General features: G+C 44.2%; 1 protein-coding gene across 1 annotated transcript in view; it reads right to left on the reverse strand.

The window, feature by feature from the left end:
• Window positions 1-23,029, reverse strand: part of IL1R2 (interleukin 1 receptor type 2) — a 47,876-nt gene that overhangs the window by 16,089 nt on the left and 8,758 nt on the right. Inside the window, exons 2-9 of the mRNA XM_080377326.1 lie at window positions 22,436-22,530; window positions 22,081-22,339; window positions 19,604-19,778; window positions 17,972-18,146; window positions 16,842-16,907; window positions 15,461-15,596; window positions 12,931-13,076; window positions 967-11,663 (exon numbers count right to left, since the gene is read on the reverse strand). Coding sequence (XP_080233452.1) covers window positions 11,422-11,663; window positions 12,931-13,076; window positions 15,461-15,596; window positions 16,842-16,907; window positions 17,972-18,146; window positions 19,604-19,778; window positions 22,081-22,339; window positions 22,436-22,530 — 1,294 coding nt within the window. The 3' untranslated portion in view covers window positions 967-11,421. The remainder of the gene's footprint in view (window positions 1-966; window positions 11,664-12,930; window positions 13,077-15,460; window positions 15,597-16,841; window positions 16,908-17,971; window positions 18,147-19,603; window positions 19,779-22,080; window positions 22,340-22,435; window positions 22,531-23,029) is intronic.

Here is a 23,029-nt window from a genome sequence, read left to right on the forward strand (position 1 = left end):
TGCCCCTTCTCTATCCTTCCCAAATCCTGCACCTTCCAAGGAGGCAGAGCCATGCTGCGCTCCAGGGAAGGGGTAAAAGCAAGCCAGGAACAACCTCCCTAGGAAGCTGCAGGGCTGGGGAGCTCCACTCCCCACTCCCCGAGATAAGCCTGCCTCTTACACAAGCCACTTGTCAGAAGAAAACCGTGACAGTCACTGGACCAGACACTCATGCCCCTGCCCTTTCCTGGGACTGTGTCAGGCACGTGAAGCCTGGCACACTGTGGCACCCTTCTGGGGTGGAGGTTTGGTTTCCTCACTAAAAAAAGAACTTAGGTCTGGTCTTCTCCCTTCCCAGGGGAAGTCATCCACCCTAAGTACTATGCAAAGGCAGCAGCCACCAACATCTAGGGCTGTGTCAAAGTCCAACTTTTCAGGCTGCCCCTTGGTGCAAATGTCTCTGCAGAAGTCTGAATGTCGGCACAGCTCTAACAGCGTATCACTCTACAACATGCACTTCTATGAACCTGTCAGCACTCAGCTGTAGGCCCTTAGGAAATTTTCAGGCCTCATAGAATTAGACCTGGAGGGTTAGAAAATGCTAGAAATTGGGAGAGTGGATATACAGACCAAGGTGCAGGATGTACAGAACTTAGATGCACTGCAAGTTCAGGGAGTCAAAGTTCACACGTAAAGAAAAAGATGGCGTTTCAGTCTATAGGTCTGGTTGGCCTAGTGCAAGTCTGAATGAAGAATGACAAATGACCTGTCTTGAGATGTGGATGAGAGAGTGCATTTCAAAGCCAAACACAATCTCTCCACTTTGTGTGTGCAGAGACACATTGTATATGCCGCATGGAAGGCTGCAAGATGCAAAGTGCTTAGTAGTTTCTGAAAAAAGCGGCTCAAGAACCCAATGGACTTCAGCATTAGCTTACGCCTTTCCTAGAAGTGTAGGTTTGTTCCCAGACAAGGAAGGAGAAGTACCTCTTTATGGGAAGCAAGGAGCTGTTTTCCAGTTTAGGCAGTCATCAGCTGGCAGATGTTCATGGAAAAGCTTTCTTCTCAACTGAAGCCAGGAAAGCAGTACAGAGATACTGAGTGAGAACATATGGCGTGATTTCATATTTTATCTCCTCGTAGCCAAATTGCAAGAGACAGTTAGCCCAAAAACAGGAAGGAGAGATGTGAAAAATGTCAGGGTGGAGACTGAGACTGGATGCAGTCACAAGTGGACCGAGGCAGGGAGTCATAAACAGTAGCAGAGGGATCAGGATCAGTGGAAGAAGTGGTCACGCAAGAGGCAGACAGAAATAACCCTACAATCCCTGATTTTGAATGACAGTGTTTTTCTGTGTCCACCCACAATAAATGTGTTATACGCTGCATTCCTGTTTCTCTAATTGACATCCTGCATCACTTTGACTCCAACCGGGCCTGGCTTGACTAACATTCAACTTACCACTGTGATTTTTAATAAAAAGCTATTTTAGGAAAACATGCACACACAAAAGAAGTGTTTGAAGAACATAAATAAGACTGCAAAATCAAGTCTCCTGAAATTAGGCAACATAAGAATTGTGATTCAGTTACATTAAGATACAGTCTTTAAAAAGGTGATGCTTTATTTTTTTTCCCACCTTGCAGAGCCCAGGATGGACCAAGCCACGGAACTGAATCAGGCCTGCACTGTGCAGGAGGTTGTTCAAGGTAGGATTCCTTTCTTACTCACTGCAAAAGCTGGAAGATAGTAAGGGATGAAGCAAGTGTTGGAGAAAAAGAAAGAGAAGACCGGTTTATTTTTTTTTAAGAATATGAATGTTGCCTTTGAGAGTCAGATTTTATCCCTAGCTCTGCCACAGAGCTCCTGTGGAATGGCAAACAAGTCATTTAAACCAAATACACATGGGTGATTACTAATGCTGCGTCCATCCTTTGACAACCAGTTGAACCATTAAATTATTATATCATTAAATGATGCAGCAAAGAAACTTTGAATTTACTGACCAAAAGTTAGCTGTGTGTATTACTGAATGGACATCTGGTTGTTAATGCCCCGATAAACACAAGGACATTGCAGATAAGCAATAGTTTTGAGTACTTTAAGAAAGCTTTCCTGAGGTTTTTTTCCTTATTATTCTGTGGCAGTATATAATCAGAGATATTCTGTTGTAAAAAAAAAAAAAAAAAAAAACCACAAAACCAAACACAAACAACACCCAAACCACACAGAAAAGCTTTCATCGATCCCGTCTAGGTGAAAATTAAGAGAAGCATTGGACACCTCCTTTCTTCCCTTGCATCCTGCACTTGTGTGTATTTTTCATGAGGTACAGGAAGTGGTTTCCCAAGCCCATAGAACAAACATTGCTTGAAAACCAGCATTTGAGACCCTGCCTCTAAACTCTGGAGAGCCACAAGGTCCAAGCAGTGGGTTCAGCAGACTCAAGCATTTGCGATGTTCTGAAATGTTCTTTGGGGCCTCTAAGAGCACATCAAATAAGTTCATTAGTTGTTGGGTTGGGGTTTTTTTTGGGGGGAGGGGTGGGTTTTTTTGAAAGAATGTATTAACCTATTGAATTAGTAAGTTGAAAAAGTCTAAAATACTTCAGAAGGAAGCATATGTCCCTCCAGCTAATAGCATGCCAAACTAAAATATCCAAGCTCTAGTGCTGGTTTTAGTCTAATTCTGCTGTCTGAATACAAATGTAAACAAAGTCAATGACTTTTGAATATAAGGAAGTCAAAAGGTGAGCAAACAAATAAAGATGTGGCCAAAAATAATTACACTAACTTTAAAATTGCCCCTTTCTTTAACTAAAATATGCACACATTAACTAGTTGTCCTAAAAGGACAAGTTCAGACAAGTCAAAAAGGCTGCAGCTGTGTTAGTCACTTCTTAACAATCTACGTGTTTCATTAGTAGTCTGGCATTTACCTCACAACCTAAACTTAACTCACTTAAATGAACCTGGGGTCATCACTCTTACAGCATTTAAATGACATGAGAAATGCAGAAGTTTGGAGATACAATACTATCAACATCTGCAATAAAAAAAGAAATCCATTAAAAATGCCTCAACTCACATTATTGCAAAGCGCAAATACTTTGTGGTATCTGATCCCACGCATTAAAACTTGGTCAGCTCATTTGGAAAGGCTGAATGACAGCATATGACCACAAGCATCCATGAGTTAGTGACATGCTTTGGTTGGTGTCAAGAAAATTGATTACATGCCCAATTTCATGTTAAATATATAGCAAGGAGTCAAAGGTTCCCATCTCATGAGCCAATCTGCACTGCCTCAGCCCCTGAGGAAAACATCTTTATATTATGAACAAAACTGTTCAAAAACAGTCAAAGAAACTGTATCCAAACACCCACGGAGGGAGAGGAACAGCCAGGCCTGGGGCACTCTGTGGGCTTGACATCACCTGAGACGCTGGCTGAGTAGAGAAAATAGCCTGAAACGAGGAGCGGGCTGTGCCCCTGGTGTAACAAGGCTTTCCCCTTTCTCACAGGGGGTAGCACAAGAGATGGAGTCTGGAGGGCAGGCAGGGTGCCCTGGCCACCCTGAGGAGTGTAAGAGAATGGGAGGTGCAGGAGTTATGCTTCTTCCAAAATAAAAGCCTATTTATTTCAAGCTACAGTGATACAGTCCAATATGTCTATCTCAGCAGGCTACTTGTTTTAAAATCCTTTTTATCCCTCTCTGGTGTTTCTTTCCATGAATGAGCAAAATTCTTCAGCTTTTTGGAGCCCCTGGGCTTGTGGGCACTCAATTTTCCCCTTCAAAATGAAGTGAGGGACTGCAAGGCTGCCCGGTCTTGGGCTATGAGGTTCTGTCTGTACCACACCAAAACACCAAGACCCAACATCTCCGGTCAGGTTTCCATCTGTTCACCATGCAGGTCGCTTTGTTCCCCCCCCCCCATGCAGGAGGTTGGGTCCCACCACGTGCCCCCTCCCATTCTCCTCTGCCCTGACAGAGCAGAGGAAAGGAAGAGGTGTGAGAAGATGTGGTGGAGTTTTCTTTCTCCCCTTCCTGAGCAAGGTGTCTTGGGAGAAGAGGAAGCAGGACTGCTGCTTGCAGGTGAGCTGTGCTGGAACTGGTCTCTTTGCTCTCCCTCCCCATCTCCATACTGAAACGGTCCCCAAGCAGGAGGGGAGGGAATAGTCATGTCTGCTTCTGCTGGGTTTCTGAATGGTTGCTCTTCAGTGGAAGCTGGGTAAATGGGGATACCATCGATTCGGAGAGCGAGGCTTCATGACTCCATGGATTTGCAACACTGAGAAAGGTACACAGTTGAAGAAAATGAACCTGCCCCACCACCCTGAGAAAGCTCATTGTAAAATTGGTTCCCTTGCATCCACTTTGCTGAAATACATGCTACAAACACAATAAGTGAAAGGAAGATGGAAAAAAAGCAAGAGCTGAAACTAGACCAGCTACCTGGAGAGACCTAGGACCAAGGATAACCTCTGTAAATTATGTTTTGCCCGTGCAAACAGACTGTGGCATGCTCAGACCTCCTCAAAGCACTGCATCACAACTATTTGTTTTTAAGAATAACAAGACTGAAGTCCCATGATCCACTTCTAAAAATTATTGTAAAAATAGGTTTAAATTGGTTTTCATTAAAAGTAGAATGAATGCAAATGCTAAATATTACAAGCACTAAATCTAAACTACAAAGCTGATGACTGACACATATGCAGTCTTAGGCTGCCTCTGTATAACAGTGCATCCACACTGAGTAGACAATTGATGAAAAACTTGAGTTATTGATTTAAACGGGTGTGAGGAGATTGCATTTGGGCAAGTCAACATTCTGCTTTTATAATTAAAGTTAAGAAAAATTCAACATCCAGGCACAGGCAATAATCCTGAAATGTGATCCCATAAACTATAAAATAATTCTGTCAAGCCTCTAGCAATCACGTTTCAGCAGCTGGTTTCTATGTCCTAAAGCACTCTTCCAGGGCTGAGAGTTAAATGCCACTGCTAAGAATGATTACTGTGCTCTTTGCTCCTTGTCTCCAGTGACCTGATGCTCCACAACAGAGACCTCGGTACCGTCACTTGCCTGTGGTCTGAGCGATCCTGCTGGCCTGAGCTGTGAAGCTCCTGAGACCCTTGCTGGAGTGATGTTGCTCCATCATGGTTCCCAGTGTACAGCCAAGAGTGAATGCCACAGAAGCAGCCAGTAAACAGTAAAATAAACAGAATGCAACAATCATGAGACTGAGTGAAAATGAACAGAGTGGTGTTTAAGTGGCTCCTTCTTCTCCCCATAACACAGGCACTTGGGTCACATGAGTAGCTAACTCATCTCTTACAACACAGTTTTGTTTAAAGACTGGGTCACTTCCTCTGCTAGTAAAGCCAAGCCTCATTAAGGGCTATTTTCCGGGGGTAACTGGCATCTCCTGGCACCGTTTAAAGCAGATTAGGACTTTGGACATGTCTACAAAGACATATCCAGCAATTGTGTTCAGTGTTTAATTCTTTTAATCTTCCAGCCCTTATAAGCGTGAAAGGGCTGTAAATATGGGTACTGGAGATTAACAGAAGAAATAATGATAACACTATAATTAAACTCTTAGATGGCATTTTTTATTTTCAGCTGCCCAGTTCTTTTTCAACAGAAATAAAGAGCACAAAGCCAGAGGACATGACGCAGCTTTGCATCAAGGGAAGACCCCCTGCTATCACACACTGCGTGTACCCACACAGTGTGTTGTACCCAGCTCCAAGTTAAAAGTAATTTCTTTTCCTACCCATTACTCCTGCTGAGAAGCTCTTTCAGGACTTCACTGCTGCAGTGATTAGTGGCCAACTTAACTTTAGTTATGCATTTTTCATCCCAGTCTGTTTCATTAGAGGAAATAATTACATGCCCTTGCATTTATTTTTTTTTTACTCCCCCACTGGATTTGCTTACAGCTAGTTACCACAGCCCACCTTTGCCTTCCCAAGCAGAAGATAAGCTCATACTGCCTATTCTCACAAGCTCTCCATTAAGTGACCTTGCAGCACTTCACAGCTTCCCCCCATGGGAAGCCACTCTCTTCCATTCATCCTTACCTTCTCCCAGGCAATCCACACTTCCTAAATAGCGCCACATCAGCATGCCAATTAAAAAGAGAGCTTGTACATTCTTTCCTAGCAAAGAGCAATCAGTCATATAGCTTAGCCACTCTTTGGTGGAGATGCAGATTTCTGATATTCTTCTGCTGTGCTTCCTCCTTCATTTTATGGGCTTAGATTGAGCAGGTAAACTACCACCAGCTGTGATCAAATGAGGGCATCTGTTTCTCCCCTGAGCTGATAGGTCTCCTCTGCCCACAAGAAGGAGGCCCTAATGTCCAGCATCTACAAGCTGTTTGGGTTATAATGATGAGAACTGAGAAACCACTGCAGCTTGCCAACTGTCTCCTGGGGAAAATTTTCAAATCGGCTGAAGACCATCCATGGTAAGTCCTTGTCAAAGGGAAAAGAACAGTAGCAACATATTGATGGTATATGTAATGATGGTTTTTAATTATTTAGTTCAGCTGTGTCCCCAACTTGAACGCCACAAGTTACTTGACAGTCCTTCTTTTTGCAAGTAAACAAACATAGTATCAACTATTTCCAGTCACAGCCTGGCCTCCCTAGCGCTTATGACGAAGCACATTTGGGAGCCAAAGTAAACAAACAGGGTGATTCATTTATCCCACAGCTTTGCAGATGGATGAATCCGCTATAACCAAGGCAAAACAGGACCTCTAAGGCTTTAAATTAACAGTACCGTGCAAGTGTTGCAAGACAGAAACACTGGTAATGCCTCATTATTTGCAAAGAAATTGAGACCTGCATTTCTATGACATTTAAGTACATGTAAGTGAAGTTCCTATGGCACTACTCAACAAATGACAAACCACTAAAAACAGTGAGAAAGAGAGGACCTTCACTTCTTGTCAGGACTGAGAGATTTACTTCTTCAACATGTTACAAAGGAGTTTGCTGTTTACATCTGAAGCTGTCATCACATTCTGAGACAATTTAGACTGGTGCAAAACACTAACATCAGTAGGAGGGACACACAACTGTAAGAGCCAAACTACACTTTGCCATTAAATATTCAGTAATGGATGAATTTCTCAAGTTCTAACAAGTGAGCATGGATCATTGTGAGTTTTTAAAAGTTTCCCCATTATTAGTAGGTACCTGGCTCTCCCTTGAGGAGCTCCAGGAAGATAATGATACATCCTTCTTGAAAACTGATTGATGCTATATTTCATCTGCTTCATTAAGCTCTTTATATCATGTCTACTAGCTAATGTATAGACTGATGTAGACTATAATTTCCAGTGCAATGAACACACTAAAGCAGATGAATGAGCTAAATATATTTTTAGTGATTTTCTTATTGACAGCCTGTGTTTGTCCATTGGCAGCAGGCTAGTTTTATGAGATTTCATTTGTACATAACAGTATTTTCTTCCAGTCTGCTGCTGTTGCCCAGTAGTGCCTGCGGGGAGCCGGCGGGCACTGGCTGCAGTGGGAACTACGCTGGCTGAGCAGTTTGCAGCTCCAAAATGTCAGACCTATTCCATACTTTGTTTTGCTCTCCTGGGTCTCTTTCTTTGCAGACTTGAGTCAGAATATCAGTCTTTCATAGTACGTTTCATATAGACTTTCAGTATCAAAGACTTTCATAGGCTATTCTTATACTTAAGGCATTATTGCTGGTAATGGTATTCACATGTTTCTTGTCTTCCTGTATGCACACCTTCCCTCCCCAGCTACTAGAATAAAAAAAAAAAAGAATTAACCTTATCTTGATCTGCCAAGATCCACTCTGTGCCCAGATCCAATTCTTATTTCCATTTGCTCCCATATTTATGTAAAGGTTTTGTTTGGAAACCAGCAGATCTAATTATTTGATGCTCTCTGAATTACATGTTTACTTTTTTTAGGTGCTGATCTGATCAAATATTAGTTATACTGCCTGTTTAGGTGGACAGCTGACATCAAGATCACGTATGCCGAGTAAAACAAGAAAATAATTGTTAACTGAACTCATGTTTCCTGAAAAGAACTACGTCTGCAGGAGCAGCCTTTATCCCAGATGCTAACTCATGGCAGACCATGGGACACCAGACTCTCCCCCTCTGTAGGTGTGCCTCTGAAGTTGTTGCAGATAGGTGAGCTCTCTGGCAAATGTCATAAACTCACGCAGTCCCAGGAACGATGTGGCCTTGTCCTCACATCACTAATTCTTTTGATAAGTAATATTGTGGTGCAGAGCCCTGAGTCATTGATATGAAGTAGTTTTCCCTGATACTGTGTTTCTTTTCAGGTCCAATTATAAGCCAGTACAAGCAAGTTCTCAGTCTCAATTGGCCTTGAGATTCAGGACATTTTATCCTCAAAGTACATTGAGGCTAGTAACTCTGAACTTCCCAGGACGGACCTATCTAAAGTACAGTGACAAGTTCTCTAATTTTGACTGAAAAAATGGAGGAGACAAAAATGTTGCCTTTGGGAAGCTGAATAAGACAGCTGTCCCCGCGTGGGGAGCACATGATAAATTCACATCTCCACAGTGACAACCCCTGTTAACCTACAGTTCCAAAAGTCTCCCCACAGAAGTCAGTGGGGGAACACAATACTTCAACAGCTGGCAGGCAGAGAAAGATAACCCCATACCACCTGCCCAGCGCGAGTCCAAACCCTCAGGGGACTGCAAGAGCAAGGGCAGCCATGAATGTGGTGGCAGTCAGGAAGGGAGCCTGACCCATCAAGATTTGGTTCCCCTTCAGTGTGATAAGGCAGAGACACGGTCTGAAAGCAGAAGCAGTTGAAGGATGGAGCTCATCCCACAGCCCTTCAGAGCGGGCGTCACTGTGCCCCCAGGGGACGAGCCCCTCTGCAGCAGAGCACTGGAAAAAAAACACCCCTCCTGGAAAGAGCTGGCACCCACAAAGAGCCATCTCACATCCTCCTTCCCACCCAAATCACACACCAGCACTTTGTTTTGGTTTGGGTTTTGGTTTTTTTTTTTCATTTTTTGCATAACATTTTCAAAAACAATATAAACTGCCTTACCCTTGTTTATAACCATACAAATCATTTACATTCAACAGACACTTGTTCAAATCTACTTGTAAAACATTTACACTATGTAGTTCACTTGAACAAGTATATCTATGATGAAGCCTTCAGAATATTACTTTATCAGTAGTCAGAGAAGCAAATGTCACTTCATAAAAGATAAAAGATATTTCTTTACATTTCTCTCATATTCAAGATGTCACTGAGTTTGTAGCATCAGTTCTCTCTATACCTGATTTTTATCTCACATTCGCATCTTTTTCTCCTTCTCTGGTTTGGAGGAGGAGCTGAGGTATTTAACTTTCTTATGGCACAGATACTGCATATATGAAAAGTTCTACTTATTTTTCACTGCTTAGTGAAATCCAACCCTGTGCCTACAGCCAGATTTGTTATCACACTACTTTTGGAGGATACAGATGGGTAGGAAGAACAAATCACGTTTTGAAAGGTTACACTTACTGGCAAACCTCTTTTGTTCTCTAGCAATAGACTAGCAACTCCTTCATAAAAATAAACATTCCTGATGTACCTAAAACATTTTTCATGTTCCTTCCAGCAATGGTCAGTTCATCTATACTTTTCTTCCTTCAAAAGACAAATATCCAAGTGGATTGACTGTTTTTGACACTGGCAGCCACCTTTTCCCCATCTGCCCATAATATACATGTATTGTTTATCATGATCTTTAACATCCTGCTCTTGGAAACAGTAAGTGTTCTTCTTTGTGGTCGTCTTTGGTTGCCATTGACTCAGGCTGTCTCAGAAATCTAATCTCTGTGCCTGTATCTTCACAGCAAAGATTTAGAATATTTAAAGGGAGACTTTGGCTTAAATCTCATAAAATGTGAAGATTCTTGCTAACAGATTGAAAGGTTTCTTAATTCAAGCCACATTCTAGTCTTTTAAAATCCTTCCAGATATCTATTGGGCCAAACTCTGGACCAGCTGTAAGTGGTGGCGGAAAGGAATTAGATTATGGCCTCTTCCAGATGGATGCAAGTTGTTCATTTCCCTAGCTTGTGGGACTGCCTGCAGTTCTACTGTTCTTACATTAGCATCTATCTCTTTGAAGCCAGCTTTTTTCCTGATTGTTTTTTTTCCCTACAGTTCAAAAAAACCTCTGGGCTGATTCACCCGAACAAAAAACTTTATCTTTGGTGTATGTGAGAGGTGTCAGTTAAGGGTCTGTAGTAATCTAGACCTTAAGGCTGGATCCCTTCCTGCCCCATATGGGCACATTTTATAGGATGGAAATATTTCTCCGCTATCGTGTTATTTCTTGGAAGAGGAAGTAACCAAGTCATTCTGCTCATTCTGGTCCTCAAAGTAAAACACAGTCACTGGATAATTATTACTCCCTTCTGACTTATTTCAAGACTGGAATCCAGATAGATTAACCTAATGGGCAGCATTTTGCATCATGAGTAATTGATTTGCATACTTCAGTTTAAAGGACCCAAGGTTCCTGAAGCTGCACCATCTTTAGACCAGTGCAGACTCATGGTTCGTGGTAATCTATTGCAAACTTTTATACTCACATCAGAGAGGAGAACCAGGCCAGTCGTGAAAGAGGCACAGAAGGGGAAGACTGTATATTATTACCAGCAATCTATCCAATCACTTCCAGGAATAACTTTCTGTTAGTCAAATGACTCTTGAAACACTAAAACATCCCTCCCAATTATTTTCTTGGCAAAGATAACAACATGTTACAGATGCCTATAAACCTCTAGCTATGGGATATTGGTAGCTAAAACAGAACCGAATTCTCCAGTGTACAATTATCTGTTATGCTGATGTATTCCCCCTCTACTGGGGAGGGATATTCTGAGGCAGTTCATTTAAGCAAAGAGTAATCCAAGTGGTGAAAAAAATTAGATTTTTTCTGTGGAAAAGTTTGTAGGTATACAGTTGCTATGACAATTGTATTTGGTTCTGGAAAAGGGTAAAAACTGGCGCTTTTTAGACTGAAGTAAAATAAAATTAGTTTGGATGCATAAGGAAACTGCATTTTTGCACTGTTGTGGAATAGTCCTTCTGCAGCAAGCTTTCTTAGCTTCTGTTTTTAGATTTTAAGGTTTTCCTTTTTTTTTTTTTTTTAATCTGCAGCACTATTGGAATTACAAAGGGTGAGAGCACCTCCCTTTCCCTACCTTTCCCTTATTTAGGAAACATGCCTAGTATTCTGTGTTCCAAAATTCTATGGATTGCACCCTAGCTGCAAAATACTAGAAGCAGGTTTCCTGCATCTAGGCAGCATCAAAATGCAAACTTGTATTTGTAACCTCATTAGATCATAAAAGACTTGGGGAAGAGGAAAAAATAGCTGACATCTATCCATCTGCTGGGAAAGCAGCATATCTGGTCTGCAATGTCTCTCTGTGTCTCGCATGAAAGATAGCCAGGATGGTTTTTTGTTCCGTTGGTGGCTGGAGAATAAGGCAGGTCTTAAACTTTGCTATTGTGTATCCTTTATCGGCTTTCCACTTCCAGCACTTGTGTATGCATATCCCTGCCGCAATCACGCAGGCCAATGCAACGGGGATCACTGTGATGTACCAGGACAAGCCAACAGCTGGAAAAGTAAAGAAATGAAATATTTTCAGGAAAAATTCTCAGGAACATAGTTGTCTAAGTTTGAGGAGGAAGAGGAGAAATCATAATAAAAAGGGTGTCAGCAAATTAACCTTCCAGCAGGGCTGATCCCCTGTGAAAGGAAGAGGCCTATTGATTGAGTGCTCTGCAAAACAGGTTTGTGAAGATGGGAGGAAGAACTGGAAAACAATAGAGGGTGAGAATTTAAAGTTTAATCTGTGTACACATGACTCTTCCCAACCCCTACTCAGAGTGGCTATGGGCTTTCTATCTTAATGTGGTGAATACAGAAACACTCCAAGCAGGAAATAAAAGCACCACATGGAGAGGGAATACATAACAGCTAGTCCACCCTTCAGCTGTGTGAATAATTTCCTCATACAGCGCAGCTTATAAATTACTAATGATCAAGCCAAGACTCCGAGTTTTTTTCCAAAATGCAGCCAATTTCCAAGACCAGCGTCTGTCCAGACCACTTTGGATTATTCTAGCCTATATACTACTAGCCTCTGTATAATTCCTGTGTAGGTCATGGAAGACAAGGGCAGCACATCATCTAACAAAGTGAGTACAAATCCTTCATCATAGGATGCTGTAGTGAGTCATGAGTTACAACTCACAATGAAGACTGTAAATGTCTGCGTGCCTTTCTAAGACAGTGTGAGCAAGCTTTGGTGATTCATCGTCATGCAAAGAAACAATTAGCATTGCTCCAAATCGTTTTCACAGTTGGTTCTTGGCCAAGGTTGCACTGAGCTTAGGGCTTCTTTTCCCAACACTAGGAGCCAAAATAACAAGACCCATCACAATTTACACTTATTGTTATTTTGGTGGCAGTCTGTGCATGAGGCAAAGGAACACTCTGGTCTTTATTCTACTATTGCCTTTTTTTTTTCCTCATACTTGGAGGAACTGGAGGAGATCTGGCCCTGCTGCACCCAATGGGAGTTTGCCAGTAGTCTCACTGGAGCCATCATTTCGCAAAGTGTATCTAAACTGGAGCCCTATCCAGCAAACAAGTATACCAGCACAGATCCTTATCCCTGCAGAAAATGACAGTGAATGGCCCACAGAAAGTATATTTTATGAACAGGCTATTTCAAATTCTACAGTGAAAGAGGCAACCAGGTTTTCCCCAGGCAATAATTCATCCTGATACTAGCTCTGACAGTATAAAAAGCTTGAATGACAGTTTAGCATCAGGATGATGATAAGAACTACCCCAAATAAACAGTCACACTAGTTACCTTCCTGCTTGACCCTTGTTGGTAGTACTTGGTACCCGTATGTGTTCTGGGCCAGACATGTAAAATCTGTGTAAAAATCCTCTTCTTTGACAGGATCAAAAATCAGTGGCACTTCAATGAAATTTTCACCATTTTCTACAATTTCTCTGGAAGAAAAAGAAAACTTTAATGTTAAATCCTTTTATAAGCTGGCTTTTCTCTACTTGATGTGTTTGTTCCAACAGCACATTGCAAGAAAATGCCTTGGATATTTGCTCATTTCTGAACCAGCCCCTGAGCATTAGGGGACGCCTGTGTCTTCCAGCCCAGCTATTTGAGTCTCAGCAGTCAGTACCCATCCTGCACGTCTTGAATCTTCCAGGAAAAAGAGATCTGGATTTGTCTTGCAAAAATAAGGAAGAGGGAGGGGAGAAGGGCAAGCAGCATTCTATCTATCTTTCAGCTCTCTATACAGCATTGTGGAAGGACCTAAGTCCTTCTCTCTGATCACCTGTTCATTTCTGACATTAATTCTTACTGTCATCTAGAAAAGGACATATGAAGAACATAACCCCGCGAACGCTCACTCAGCAAACCGAACCACCCTCCCTGTCTATCATGCACCCACAGCCACGAGCTCAGTACAAGAAACCGTCTAGGCAGTTTCCAGCTTATTTCAACCTGATTGTTTCATCAGTCCAACTGCTTGAAAGTGGTTGTCTAGCTGCAGTCAGACATTCTCTTGATACCTTTCAGGCATTTGCTGGAGCCATTGTCGAGCTGCTCTTTCATGATGTGATCATGAGCCCGCTCTGTGCTGCGGCAGTGGAGCTCCCTGTGCACTTCTCCCAGGACTGTACCACATGAAGGCAGTAAGACGGCAGTGGCTGCTTTGCCAGAGACTACTGTGGAGAATTTGTTTTCCCAGTGGCATTTGACCTCTTTTGCCTTGCTGCCATTCTGAGAGCTGCTGGCAGAACTGGGGTGTCTCACACACCATGGGCTTTACCTGAGCTCTAGCTGGCACAGTCCCTGTCCTTGTGCAAACATATAAAAATATATAACAGTAAAAATGATAATGATAGTAATAATAAAAATAATTTTTAAAGTCCAAGTAAGAAAGTACATGTGCTGCTCTATTCTAAAGTCTGCAGAGACTATAGCCACAGTACGTTTTAAGGCTCCTGAGCACAGGTTTAACACGCTGTCACTCATCCATGTAAACAACATTATAAATTAATAGTCTCAGTCGTCATGTGGGTAATGCAAAAACAGATAAGGGCTTGGGCATACAGCTGAGTTACCTGGTTACCTCTGGCTGCAGCTGTGCAATAAACTAAACACGGCCAGCTTGTTATCTGGCACTGATGGCCACAAATGGCCAAAAACTAGCTCACATCCGTAACTGGTAAACACTCTCTTCCCTCAAAATAGGGATACTATATCCCCAAACTCTGTTGGAATGGTCCCTGACCCATGCTAAATCCTAATTGATTGCCAGGAGCTCTTTGGGAAGGTGCTAGCTGGTGAGTGACCCATTTAACCAGTAATAGCAGAGGCAACGGCATCCCAGAGCCCAGGAACCTTCCTCTGTCCACCAGTACAGGCAGAGCCACCATGATCCAGGTGACGGCGATGATCTTTGTGGACACACTCAGCTTCATCAAATGAGAGATAAAACATGCCAACTTGGACCTCAATGAAGAGCTTTCAGTTGGTAGGTCTATCTCACATTTGCAAAGCACAAAATGAAAGCATGCCTGAACTTAGCGAGTTAGTGCTGCTCATGTGACACGTCACAGGTACACAAGCAGATCTTTTCCCTCCTTTCCTAGCTGGAAAAGCCTTGAAGCAAATATCTATGAGGCAGCTGGACAAATTTTGACACACGCGATTATGAGGCAGCTGAGTGAATGCTCCTCAAGATTGGAGAGACAAAGGATCAGGGCAAGAGGATGTGGGACATTCTGCTTCTCCCTCCCACCAGCATCCCCCCAGTGCTTCCCTGGCACCAGCTCTAGTACTCACTGGGCATTTCTGCGAGCCAGTTTAGCTCGCTAATGTGGAAAAGAACAAGCCTAAGGGGAAAAGCAATGATATTGGGGAGGGAAGCAAACCAAACCCTGGCTATTTTCCATTGTCTTAGTGTGTTCAGAGAACTTCGTAAATGTCAGGGAGAGGATGTTGCAGTTTTGCTGGCACAAGGCAAGAAAAAAGAGAAGCACTGGGAAGGATCAAGTCCCATTGCTTTGCACTGCAGTCAGCCCTTACATCATCTCAGCTGCCCATGAAAATTTGCTTCAAGTTTAAGCCTCGAAGTTGGCCCATTTGCAGTATACCATGAATAAAACCCAGAGATAAAGAATTGATTTCACCCTGTCTGGGTTGGATTTGGGTTTTTTTGCTTGCCTGCCTGTTTTTTTCTCAGCTCTCACCTTCGCTTCAGATCTGTCCATATCCCATTTCACTATGTGGCATTCAGCTGCACTGAGAGCCCCTGTAACACTGCAGGTTAAAACAAGCACAAGCAAATACGTTCAGCCAGACTTACTGTCGTTCTCCCTCTGTAACTCTGCTTCGCTTGTAAACCACATCAACAGTGGTGTCATTTGCTAGCCATTCCACATCGGTATTGACGTGGCTGCTCAGCCCAACAAACACTTTGCATGGAAGAGTCATCTTGGAGCCTGTTTGTAAAAGAATAATTAAAAACCCGTTTGGATACATATGAAGAACTACTCTTTCTCTGGTGAAAACCCACATCTTCAGTGGGAGATCAAGTTCACACACACGTCAAGCACCACTACATTCAAAACTGAAATTAAACCCCAAATTGCTTTTTGTCCTCTACTTCTTGGCAGCAAGACCCTTCAGTCTGGCAGTCCTTCCCCTGCCGCTAACTAAATTATTGTCCCATTGCAACAGTTAGCAACTCTGGCACTAGACACATTCCTCAGGAGGTGAAGATGTGCTCCTGTGGCCTTGCTCCTCCTGACGTACTGCAGCCTAAAGATTGCAAAGCCTAAAAATTGCATTAACCAGCAGTGTAGCTTCACTCAGAGATGCTGTGGGCAAGGGCATTCAGCTCAAGGTGGGACCTCCAGAGATAAAGTGATAATGTAAAAATTCAGAAATTTTGTTGTAATTATTGTGACTCAGAGCTAAGGATGAAGAGCCTTCAGACAGGTGTGTATTTATATCATATGGAAAAAATAGGGCTCAATAATGCACACAATTTTATTACTATTCTATCTCTGCAGATGGTGAATAAAAGCAATATAAAACACTCCATGGAGCTAGAGAGGCAAAAAAAAACCAACTGAAAAACTTACTTGGTAGTCCTGTGCTGTTGTAAAGAAAAGTGGCAGGGAAAACTAAGACATCATAGGACACAGCTGTGTGTATTGTACCCAAGTTAAAAAAGCTTAGTGTAAAATATACCTGGTGTTTTCCAGGAAAAGGAAATGGAACAGAAATTTGTTGTCATAAAATAATCTTCAAAGAAAAATTGAGATCCTATCAAGGCACTTGCTAACTAACAACTGTCTAGTTCAAACAGTTTAAAAACAATGAAAAAATGCCTCCTCCCATAAGAGCTAGATGGCTCCTTCAAAGGCACCAGATAACCTAGACCAGTCTGAGGAAATACTGAAAAAGGAAAGTTCTTGGTGAAGGGGGAAGCCTGGACAGCTGACATGCTTTTATTGCTTTCTCAGTAGCTAAAACCTGCAACAGTTTTGCAGCTTCTCCTACATGGAAGATAGCATCTATTTGTAGACAATAAGAGGCAAAACCTACTCCGGTACTGACCCTCAGGATCGATATCAACATCAAAAGAGCTACTACAATTTATGATGACAAAACACACCGTAAGAGGACCTGCTCTACTTTTTCTCTGCTTAGATGTTTCCAAAAATAATGTTGGGCCTTACCGAGAGCAGCTGATGTTGTCTTTTGTGTTGGATACACAATTATTGGGGTAATTATTTTTTCTTGTTCTAGAGAGAGAAAGACAACATAGAGTCAGGGCTAGCACAAGAGAAAATGTGGGTATTGCCCCAGAACTATAGAAATGTGCTGCTTTGCTCAACATCTTTCACCTCCCAGGAAAGCATTTATAATTAAGCCCGCTGGCAAAAAGAGACATTCCAATTTCAAGCCCAGAGAGCTGTGTTTGTGGGGGTATAGACAGGCTCGAGCTCACATCTTGGTCCTGAAAGCTGCACCGTGAGGCATTTGCGGCAGGTGACTGACTGTCTTTCGGAAGCAGCAGTTAATGTCAGGCACTCAGCAGGGTCCTATTCACCAGCAGCGAGCGCCGAGACCCTCGCACGCCCACCGCGTACTGGCAAACCGAGGAGCGGCGGGGGCTGCGCGGGGCGCGGTGTGTGCGGCCGGGAACGGCGCGCTCGGCGCTCCGGCACCGCCAGGCGCTTCCACCGCCGGGCACCGGGACCGGGTGCCTCAGCCCTGCCGCCTCCGAGGGCCGGCCCGCCGGACCCGCCGTGCGGTGCGGTGCGGAGCTGAGCGGGGCGGGGCGAGGCAGAGCGGGATGGTGCGGAGCGGGATGGTGCGGAGCGGTGCGGAGCGGGATGATGCGGAGCGGCGCGGCAGGTGAGCCCGCGGGCGGGGCTGGGCCAGGAGCGGGGCGGCGGAGGCGGCCGGTGACGGCCGCCCCCTGCTGGCGGCTCGGCGTCACCCGTTTGCAACCCAGCCGCTTTCCCCTCCGGGGCGGGCCTGCAGGGGGCCGTTTCCTAAGCCCTCTGAGGGCGTTCGCGGCGACACCCCCCACCGCCACCCGAGACGTAAATTACGGGGTTTAGCCACCGCAGGCCCCTGCAGCACCGAGCCGTGCTCCCGCAAACCTGCCGCCGGCCGGCCGAGGGGGGCTCCCCCCAGCCCTGCCAGGGAGCTCTGGGCAGCCCACCAGTGCCAAAGCCAGCACCCGGGGCGTCCCCCTCCCCCTGGCAGCGCCGAGAGGCCGAGCGTGAGCTCCTCTCCCGAGTTTCACTGACAAGAGATTTTCTGAAGTGCTGCGATGTTTTAAGGGGCCGATATTTACCAACAGTCTCCAGGTGAATGGTTCTGGTGATTTCATACGTTGCACCTTCAAACGGGAACGACATCTTGCAGGTGTAATACCCAGAGTCCGCTGGCAGCACAGAAGTCATGATCAGAGAACTCGAACCTTTCAGAATTACGTACTTGTCATCACTGCCCTCCAAAGGCAGTGCATCCTGGGGAAAGGACAGCAGCTGGGGTTATGGTCGGACAGATGCGGTTACAGCCTGTGCAGCTTCCAGACAAAATTACTTATCCTTCTCTCTCCTTTATTAAAAGTTCACTTATGGCTGGAAAATCTGAGCAGTTCTGCTTCCCCACCAAAAAGCACGAAGTTCTCCAAATGTGTGTCCATCTCTAAAATGCTCTGAGGCACTATGTAAAGTGTGGAAAATAGGTATTTTAATCTTTCTACAACATCTGTGTATAGCTTTTCAATGAAGTGCGCATTTCAAGATGGAAAAGATACAATAGGCTTTCCAGAGTCCTCCTAAGACTAATTATCTAAGACATTCTTCTATGACAAAACTATTTTAGTAACCATGAAGTTTTCCACAATGCTATGACTTTCCGTACGTGACTCCATAACACTACCACTCTAAGGCATTCGTCAAAGACAAATCCTAGTAATCATGCAGGTTTTCACAAAACTCTTACTTACCCTACATGATCTCATAAACTGTGATAAATTCCTGCTCTGTATCCCTCAGGCTCTGTTCCCACACAGGCTGGAGCCTTGCTAGGCACAATGATGTTCCTCCCCCGTGAAGGCAGGCTAGCTCTCTCTTAACAGTTGTAACAAGAACCATATTAAGGAGGATGGCCTTAGATAAGGGGGTTATATCCTGCTTCCAAAGGGAATCCTGAGCAGAGACACTTCACTGGTACGGTACCAACCACAACACAGGCACTGCTGTATGAAGCCAACCTAAGTATCGCATCCTGTGGTCAGAACGATAGCTGCACAAGGCAGAGCATTGATCGTAGCAGGAGTGTAAATAAAAGCTAAGCCGAGGTATGATGAGAATGTTTTAGTAGAACACCCTGCTGTCCAGTGTGAGATTGTACAGCTGAGGATGACCGAGTGAAGGGCGTTTGACCTTACAGGCAAAGCCAGGCTTGCCTGCTTGAAATGCCGTGGGGTGGCAAGTTAGGCGAGAGAACACCATAAGCATTGTGTGATGAACACAGGGTTGCAAAATGATGTAATCCAGTTAATTAATGAAAGCTACCCTACCTGAACAGCTCACGTGGGGGGAGCATCACTGGGAAATCCTACTTTATGGGGGTCACTAGAGGGGCAATAAAAAGAAGCACGGCACCAAAGACAAGGGCCTAATCTGAAGTGGCAGTCCCTGGAGCCAAGGTAGGTAACCTAGCCTTAAATATAGTTACCTGTGAGTAAATATAGCTGCCTGTGAGAGCACAGAACATGCGGAGCACCTCACCCTGTGCTGAGTCCACCCCAGAGAACCTTTCTTAAAATATATACATGTCCCAAAATTCCCAGTACATTATGCTGTGTCGTGTCTTTAACAACGTGATGTTCAGGAGAGACAGAAAGTGGAGATGTATGTGCCTTTACAAACAGATTTGGATTAGGTTTTGCACAAAGTGGAGATGAAAGTTCTACCTTGTACCACTTGAGCTCCAGGCTTGTCCTATTTGGTGTAAAATCCCACAGGTCTGGGCAAACGATCTTTCCAGAGGTGAAAGTGAAGAGGACCTGGAGATAGGCAATCTCCCGAGCAGCTGTTTTCTCCAAGACCGTGAGGTGGATGGAGACCTCGGTGCAGTAGGAGGAGTTCCTGCAGACAGAGTGGGGAGAGGTGAGCACCCACCAGCAACGAGGGGAACTCCAGTGATACCTTTGGTTTCCTCCTGGTGCCTTTTCCCTCCTTAGCAGTTTCTAGGAGGCCAAGACTGAGATCATACCAGGAGGGATACTGGAAAATCACTGGTACTGAGGTTTTGGCACAATCTAAACACGTTGCTGACATGTCTGCCTTGGATCTTCGGCCTTGTCTTTTTTGTACACCAAGTTTGTCATGCACCCTTGGGCTACAGCATGATTTTTGTTTTGCAGGGAGAGGGAGCATGTTCACCTGAACAGGTGTGTCATGAACTCTCCTCCATTTCCTTGAAAGAGGTCTTGACTCGGAAAACCCTAATGATTGGGACCTAAGGACGAAATAAAAAGCTTAAAGCATGTATTGCAATACATCTACAGTTACTATTGCACAACCGGTAGGCATTTCTGCAAGTGCATATAATTTTGCACAGAAAAGAAGGCATCCCTGCTTGGAAAGTTTTGCAATATTTAACTTTTTCTAACCCCAGGTGACAATCTCTTCCAGTCCCAAGGATGACTGGAGTGGGGGAGACAGGTTCTTAAACTATGCCCTTCACAACCTCCAAAAGCCTGCCTCAGCGGTGCCTCCACCCAGGGCAGTGCCTGACCCTTGGGGAGGCCAGGGAAGCCAGGGGGTCTGGGCTGCCACCTCCTGAAGCAGAGTCCTGCTGCTGCCAAGGTCACCTGCAGGTCAGATGCCTAAATCCAAAATATTTGCTCAGCAGAAACGGCGATCTGTGATAATTTGCTTCCACCCTCGTTTTACAGGGTGTTGGAAAAAATCTGGTGGCTTCTCTGTGAGATGATTTGCAAAGCAAATACAATTTTTTTCCACTTTATTAATCCTGCGATAATATTTATTAGCGATGAAACTATGTACTTGGCTTTTGCATATCTTTTTCAAAGAGGTTTCACAGCATTTTGCTATAGCTGTCAGTAGCTTTGCTATTGTTATAGGCTGATTAATCGAGGCAGAACAGTCCAAACATCCCTGGAATTGTTTAAAAAAATGCAGAGATGCGGTGCTTAGGGACATGGTTTAGCTGTGGGCTTGGCAGTCCTGGGTTAACGTTTTGACTTGATGATATTAAAGGACTTTTCCGACCTCGATGGTTCTATGATTCTATAAAAAGGGGATTAAAAAACACCCTTGAAGGTCTCAGACAACTACGGGGTGATCTAGGACAATATTTGCAACCTTTTGTTATTCTGGCCTCACTATCAAAGTCTTCTCTTCTGCTCCACTACTGCAATCACTGCTGAGACACGAAGAAAGGCCAACCCAAGATGCCGAACATGATTTATTAACCTGAGTCCTGCCTGTCCATTCCACTGCTGACACATGTCACTCATGAGGTGTGCCTTGCCAGCAAGGAAGCTGCACACTACACAGGCAGCTCCAGGGATGTAGAGATATGTCTTCCACTTGCCAGGAGTGTGTGAGGAGGATGACTGGATGAAGGAGCTGGCAGGGGACAAGGACCTGGGAGACCCTCTGGAGTTCTGGCTCTAATGGTGACAGGGGGTTTTGTTTTCATCTGTCCCCCACCAATCCAGACCCTGGTACCTCTTTTGAAAGTATACAAGGGGCTGTCAGATTGTAAATCCTCAGGAAAAAAAAAGACCAGTAGGGCTGAAAAAAGCCATGGCTCAAGCCTCAGCCCACTGCAGTATCACAAGCCTGGTACCAGTCCAGCAAAGACACTTTGGGTCTCATGAAAGATCTTCCAGCAATAACAAGGCAATCAAATTCTGGTTTAAAATGTGAAACAGAAGAGGAGTGAAGACCGGGAAGAAGGAAGAGGGAAGAAGAAATCCACTGCAGAGGCATGGTGCCTTGGTACATGCTTCGTAAGGCAAGCTGAAGTGCAAACAAGGCTCTTTGCTTCTCTGGAGCTGTAGCACAAGGGTTGTGTTCTGCAGAATTCCCTGCCTGCCACTTGTCCCCACTTGCCATAGCCCTGACTGGCTCAAAAATAAGCCAGAACAAATGCTCTGTACAACATGTCCTTGTGAGATCGTAGCCAGAGCGGCAACACTGTGTCACGATTTATCCAGATTTCAGCATATATGTCTCCACAGGAGACACACAATGCGCTTAAGAGTTCTGACTTTCCACATTTTTTTCTATAATAAAGTCAACAAGGAAATGATTTATCCAGACATGCTCTGAACATAACTGCAGTTTAGAATTAAGCTAATCTGTTTTAGGCATAGCCACCTTGTTAGCGCACTGGGTTTTCTTTTTAAATACCCACCTTCTGGTGCAGATATATACTCCTGAGTCTTCTAGCATTGCTGGTAAAAACCAAAGTGTATCTCCTTCTGCCCAGATTCTTGGATCTTCATCTCTTCCTGATATCATGGTTTTTGAACCATTTTTATACCATGTGATATTAGGAGTCAAGGCAGAAAAATCCGAATGTTTGTACCTGGGGGAAGGGCATTTCAGAACCACAGGTTCTCCATGCAGTTCATAGTAGTGTTTGAAAAACACGGTGTGATCTGGGCAGTTTTCTATATAAATCAGAGATATTTTTACATTACTGTCAGCCAGGCACATTAAAAAGAAGGGAGAGGGAGACAGAAGGGATTAAAAAAGCATGCCCTTACCTGTGCTTTTGACTTGCTGGAGTCTGAAAGCAGAGGCACCCACTGTGCACGTCACCAGGACAAAGAAGAGCCCACACATTTTTTCCCAGAGGAAACTGGAAGGAGAAGATCAAGGGAAAGCATTTTGAAATCTGCAGGGAAGTTTATTATAAGGCAGAAGATACAATGAAAATACTCAACGTTAATAGTTAACTGCTCTTTTCCTCACTTGGGACCTAGTGAGCTTTGGTTCACCCTTAGTGATGAGAAAGGCTTATTCATCCCGAGTTTATGGGGGCTGACTTGTGAAACAAGAGCATCTGGCTTGGCACAAACACATCACTTCTGTCTTTCACTGCAGGAGATGCAAACAACATACCACAAGATGCTGCTGTCCCCACAGCTATGGGTGGAAAAATCTAGCTCTGCTTATTTTGCACTAAGGTGTGAATGAGGGTCAGCTGCTTGGGGTTATTGCAGTGTAGTAGCTCGGGTGAACACAGGAGCAAAGATGCAGCAGGACAGATTTCAGCTCTCCTAAGCAGTCACTTCAGGTTATAGGGCGCTCATTAAATCCTATGTCACTTTATCTTCCCCACTGTGGCTACCAAAGCA

The sequence above is a fragment of the Falco punctatus genome (assembly GCF_963210335.1).
Source record: "Falco punctatus genome assembly, chromosome: 2".
Taxonomy (NCBI): domain Eukaryota; kingdom Metazoa; phylum Chordata; class Aves; order Falconiformes; family Falconidae; genus Falco; species Falco punctatus.